Here is a 6314-nt window from a genome sequence, read left to right on the forward strand (position 1 = left end):
AGCTGTACCCGTTGTTGCTGCAGGAGCTCAGAACAGCAGAGCAGAGAGGCTCCGGGGAATGCCATGGCAACTGGCGTAGCACACCCCCCGCAGGGTGCCCCACAGAGACGTGGGGGGGTGACCTTGCTCGGACCTTGCGGGAGGGGGCATTTACCACTGCACCACGGCCTCGACTGGCTGCACAGCCCATTAGCTTCCTGATTATGCTCAGCTTAGCCATTAGCTCCTCAGAAGTATCTCCCCCCCCCGGCCCCCTCTACCAGTTTAGATGCCGTCACGAGTTTCTTCGAAAATGGGAAGGAAACAACAGCAAGTGCTTTCTAGCTGTGGGGAATGAATGAGAGACACAAAAATACTAGAGTAAAATGGAAAGAAAAAGTTATATTTTACTATTAAACTACCTGCAGCGAGCATATCGTTTTCTAGATATAGATTGTTTTTTGTAGTTGTATGATTGTATTTTTATATATATATATATATATATAACTATTTTTGTTTTGCTACAGATTTATAATATAGATTTATAGTATAGATTTTAACTGGACATACAGTATATTGTAATTGTTCTATTATGACACTGGAAGGAAGTTCCTCAGGAACCCATGGCTCAGAGACCCGTATGGACCCACCTTACCTGCTAGTACTTCCTGGTATTGTATAGTTTGAAGGTCAGAAAAAATACAACATTTGATAAGTCCTTAAGTTTCTATCATCTAGCCTCAGATATAATTTGCCATCTTTGCTTCAAAATGGACATGTTGTATGCTCCTGGCCATTTTACTGGAAAGAAAAGCATGATAGTTTATACTTTGATAAAGGAGAACTGTCTGTCCTGATGTTTCTTTGCCTTTCAACCTCTTCTTTTCTTGTATCTTCTTTCTAGCCCTTGCCTAAGGAGCCATCGTAAGGAATTAAGAACTCAGTGGGTAGGTGAGTCTGGCTCCATTCATTCTCTCAAAGTGGATGTTGTTTCTTTTTTGCACTGCCAGCTGTCTAGTCTGTGGGGTAAGCAGAATTGCACATCTGAGACTGTTACGTCTCCCAATACTAACTAATCACTGGAGTTCAAAAGGTAAAACTTCCATGGTGCTTATAGTAAAGGACAACTCCCACCTACTCATGGTTTACATTTTTTTCTTTTACATCGAAAATACACAATTGGTGGCTGCATTTTCCTGTGAGAAAATGGCTTTGATGCATGCAAAAAATAAAGACCAAAAGAAAGATCAAAGGGAGATATAGTGGTACAAAGTAACCTAATGCAGAGGGTTACAAATTAACAAAGCCCAAAGAGGCTACTTCAAAGGATGATGTTACTTCAAATGGCTGCGTTGTTTAAGAGGACTAGGGAAATACCAGGTGGAGTTGAGAGAATTAGTTATTTTTGGACTGAGAAGGAAAGAAAACTAAAGAGCCATATTAAGTCAAACAAGCACACCACCGCAGAAAACCTGAACTGGGGAAACATACTGTATCTGAACTCTTGTTTTGTTTCACGGTAAACATTGGATACTGCAATTCATCTGATTGCTTATTTTGTTAATTTATTCCATGAAAATACCTTTTATGTGTAACAATAACAATGTTGTTTGTCCATAGTGCAGTGTTGTGTGAATACCAGCCTAGAAAAAGACAATGGCCGTAAAAGTGGGTGATATTGCCGAATCTCCATGCCTATGTGTCACAGTCTATATTCTAAGATGGATTTACCTTCTTCCACAGAGAAAACAAAATGAATCACAGACAATTACCAGAGACAGGGAGAGAATGAGAATTGGGGGCATCATAAATATTAATTTTCCGGGTGGCTTTAAATTCATGAAATTCTTTGCAGACTCATATTAAAGATTCATATGGACAATCTAGGGTGTAAAAGTTTACCATTGCCACAGTGAATTGGCACTCGGACAGACAGACAGACAGACACGACAGACAGACAGACACAACAGACGACAGACACGCCAGACGGACGGACAGAGAGACAGACCATACAGATATACCAGAAATACAAACCAAACAGACAGACAGACATACGAGTGTGCAGACACGACAGATCATTTATTACGTGGAATTATACATTTAAATGTATGGCATATTTACAGTTGAAGTCGGAAGTTTACATACACCTTAGCCAAATATATTTAAACTCAGTTTTTCACAATTCCTGACATTTAATCCTAGTAAAAATTACCTGTCTTAGGTCAGTTAGGATCACCACTTTATTTTAAGAATGTGAAATGTCAGAATAATAGTAGAGTGATTTATTTCAGCTTGTATTTCTTTAATCACATTCACAATAAGTTGGGTGAATTTTGGCCCATTCCTCCTGACAGAGCTGGTGTAACGGAGTCAGGTTTGTAGACCTTGCTCGTACAAGCTTTTTCAGTTCTGCCTTGACTTTGTTGTCCTTAAGCCATTTTGCCACAACTTTGGAAGTATGCTTGGTGTCATTCTCCATTTGGAAGACCCATTTGCGACCAAGCTTTAACTTCCTGACTGATGTCTTGAGATGTTGCTTCAATATATCCACATGATTTTCCTGCCTCATGATGCCATCTATTTTGTGAAGTGCACCAGTCCCTCCTGCAGCAAAGCACCCCCCAACATGATACTGCCACCCCCTTGCTTCACGGTTGGGATGGTGTTCTTCGGCTTGCATGCATCCCCCTTTTTCCTCCAAACATAACGATGGTCATTATGGCCAAACAGTTCTATTTTTGTTTCATCAGACCAGAGGACATTTCTCCAAAAAGTACGATCTTTGTCCCCATGTGCAGTTGCAAACCGTAGTCTGGCTTTTTTATGGCAGTTTTGGAGCAGTGGCTTCTTCCTTGCTGAGCGGCCTTTCAGGTTATGTCGATATAGGACTCGTTTTACTGTGGATATAGATATTTTTGTTCTTGTTTCCTCCAGCATCTTCACAAAGTCCTTTGCTGTTGTTCTGGGATTAATTTGCACTTTTCGCACCAAGGTACGTTCATCTCTGGGAGACAGAACGCATCTCCTTCCTGAGCGGTATGACGGCTGCTTGATGCCATGGTGTTTATACTTGCATACTATTGTTTGTACAGATGAACATGGTACTTTCAGGTGTTTGGAAATTGCTCCCAAGGATGAACCAGACTTGTGGAGGTCTACAATTTTGGCTACATGGCTTCTAAAGCCATGACATCATTTTCTGGATTTTTCCAAGCTGTTTAAAGGCACAGTCAACTTAGTGTATGTAAACTTCTGACCCACTGGAATTGTGATACAGTTAATTATAAGTAAAATAATCTGTCTGTAAACAATTGTTGGAAAAATTACTTGTCATGAACAAAGTAGATGTCCTAACCGACTTGCCAAAACTATAGTTTGTTAACAAGAAATGTGTGGAGTGGTTGAAAAATGAGTTTTAATGACTCCAACATAAGTGTATGTAAACTTCAGACTCCAACTGTATATGGTTTTATTGTTATTGAACTCAATGTAATTATTTTAGCATGCAAAAATAGATATGGATGACTAAAACAGGATATTTGATTTAACCTTTATTTATACAGGTTATAACCTTTATTTATACAGGTTAATCTCGTTGAGGTACAGACTATTTTAATAGAGAGACCTGTTCAAAGTTATTCTACATAAACTGTGCTAGCCTTCATTATACAGTACTTATATTAATATGAGTGTTTTGTATATTCATCTTACTTGTGAATTTTCTTTCTTTTTTCTTATTATGAGTCCATATTGCGCTCAAGATTCAAAGTAATCCTGAAATGACAGTGAACAACCATGAGTGCCTTGTTTACTCAACTCCATTTTTACCCCCCTTTCTCTCTCTCTCTCTAACCCCCCTACCCCCATCCCAGGTTTATTGCCAGTCATGGCAGAAGGGGAACAGAGACCAATGACCAGGCAAGCACAGTTTGTGTCCATTCGCCAATTTTGTGCTCAAACCACTACTTCCCCCCCCCCTCCCCCCACACCACCACCACCAATCAGAGGAGCCCTACTATGTGACAGTGACACTCCTCTGCTCCCTCATTGGTCCAAAAGTCCGTACCTGCCCATGAAAGCAACTCGCCACAGCATCGTTATTGGAACCATATCACAAACTGAATGACAAATCCTACTGTATACTGTATATAACCTGTGTTGTTTCAGGACGGCAAGCAGGATAGGACTGGGAGTCGAAACATGTGTAAGGAAACCATTTCGCCACCTACCCCTATGGAACACAATGTGAAGGCATTTTTGGTAACTTGGTTTAAACTAGTCTACAGTTATTTTATGAGTACTGATACGAGAACCATTCAGGGTCTTTTCACTCATGTAAATAGTCTGTTTGGTTAAGGCGTGAGTTTGTCATATTGAAGAGCCATGATAGGTTTGGTGGACACAGGAGGTTAGTGAAACCAGGATATGATGCCAATGGGTGCCAGTCTTTAGCCATATTTCTCCATCCTCCTAGAAACACCACCACCTGTCTTGGCTATCTGAGGGATTGGGTTCCAAGAGGTTTTGGGATGAAAATATATAGAGAAAATGAGGAAATCTCAAGAGAAGAGTATCATGCTCTTCTCTTGTTGTCATTCTCTACAGTGAAAGAAGGATCAAATATATGATATACATTTACAGTTCTGGAGGAGAAACTTTTGGATGGATTGTCAGTGACTATCTAACTTGACAGCTTTGTTTATCTGGTGCCTACGACTGATGGGACCGTTGCAAGTAAGGATTCCCTAATACTGTCTGTGGAGAAACCACCCACGTGACATCACTACTATAGGAGATCTTTATGAGACACTTACTGACAGACTACACCTGCCTGGCTCTTTATCCTGTGTTCTAATTATTTTGTGTGTGTGTGCGTGCGTCTGGGTGTCTGTGCCTCCTGATATACACTGTGAAATAGGAAATAGTTGACACAATCTTGTTCTTAAGTTTGACACATCCTGTACTGTACTTCTGTCAGAACTGTACCTGAAGCTCACTATCTTGCAAACTGGTATAATCATGTTTTAGGGGATGCTCAATGATTTAAAGCTGGAATCTGTACTTGGTGGAGCTGCCACGTCCGTTTGCGATATTAAAAGAAAGTTACTTCAAACAATGAGCACTGTTTTTTCCCTCGGACATCACTGCACATCATTGCACGCCCGACAGAACAGCAGAGTATTTACTGCAATTGTCTTACGGAGTAAGTACGGAGAATTTTTTTTTAATGAAATGTATGCATTCACTACTGTAAGTCGCTCTGGATAAGAGCGTCTGCTAAATGACTAAAATGTAAAAATGTAAAATGTCTTTTACCACAATGCTAGATGCTCATCTCCTCCGTTTCATCAACAAAACAAAAAACGCTAACAAAAGCTCTGGGTCGAGATGGAGCTGTTTCACCTTATGCGGATTTCAGCTTTAAAGCATCATACAGAGGAACCATGTGTTTTTAATACAGAAGTGTATTTATATTGAAAGATCTATGTCACATAAGTTAAAAGCAGTAATAGTTGTCAATGTGTAGTACTGATTCATTATTTCAAAGTTATGTTTTAAATTGCCTATCTTTTTATATGAAATTGATGTATGGAGGTATGCTACTTGCAAAGTGCTGCTGTTTATATTGTGTGTAATGTATACATTCAGTGTATAATGTCCCATGGATATTCTGAACTTAATTTATGTTACGAGATTACGAGAGTGAGTGTCACAGAAAGAATGAGACCATAAGGACATTGTATATCACTGACATGGAGTTATTATTTTTCACCAGAAAGATATACTTACTGTATGTTGATATACTGTATGTTAATATACTGTATGTTCATATAGTGGATGCTCCTTTGAATGACATGGGAATGAAAAGGGCCTTCCATCCAGGGGGCTAATGTAATTGCCTTTAAGTGTGTGTGGTGTGCGTGCATATATGTGTGTAGGTGTGCATGAGTGTGTGTGTGTGCTTGCGTGTATGTGTGTGTGCATGTCTATGAGCGCAGGTGTGGGTGTGTGTGCACGTGTTCACTGTGTCCATTTGTGTGTGCTTGATTGGTGTGTGAAGAGAGCGCCACAATTCTCATCTAATTACACTTTAATTACTCCCATCTGTACCCATGTCCTTTTCTTTCACTATTTTGTCTTAGGTTTTTTTAACCAACACAAATAAAATGTCCCCTTGATTTGATCTGATTCCATGGATGAATCTCTGAATCCACATCAGATGCATGACACAATGAAAGTTCTATGACCGGGTTCCCTAGCTGGCTTGCCCACGGGCTGAATTTGGCCTGCGGGTGATTTTATTTGGCCCCAAAAGTTTTCTGAGCGTTACAGAG

The 6314-nt window shown here is 40.0% G+C and overlaps 1 protein-coding gene across 2 annotated transcripts in view; it reads left to right on the forward strand.

Annotated features, from left to right (window-relative positions):
- The window catches only part of LOC115166088 (chemokine-like protein TAFA-5), a 37770-nt gene extending 33837 nt beyond the window's left edge, over positions 1-3933 (forward strand). The window contains exons 4-5 of one of the 2 annotated variants that reach the window (XM_029719757.1): positions 884-930; positions 3852-3933. In XM_029719757.1, the coding sequence (XP_029575617.1) occupies positions 884-907 (24 nt within the window). In that variant the 3' untranslated portion in view covers positions 908-930; positions 3852-3933. The remainder of the gene's footprint in view (positions 1-883; positions 931-3851) is intronic. The other variant, XM_029719758.1, reaches the window with a different exon arrangement.
- Positions 3934-6314: the final 2381 nt, after the last annotated feature.

The sequence above is a fragment of the Salmo trutta genome, chromosome 28 (genome assembly GCF_901001165.1).
Source record: "Salmo trutta chromosome 28, fSalTru1.1, whole genome shotgun sequence".
Lineage (NCBI taxonomy): Eukaryota > Metazoa > Chordata > Actinopteri > Salmoniformes > Salmonidae > Salmo > Salmo trutta.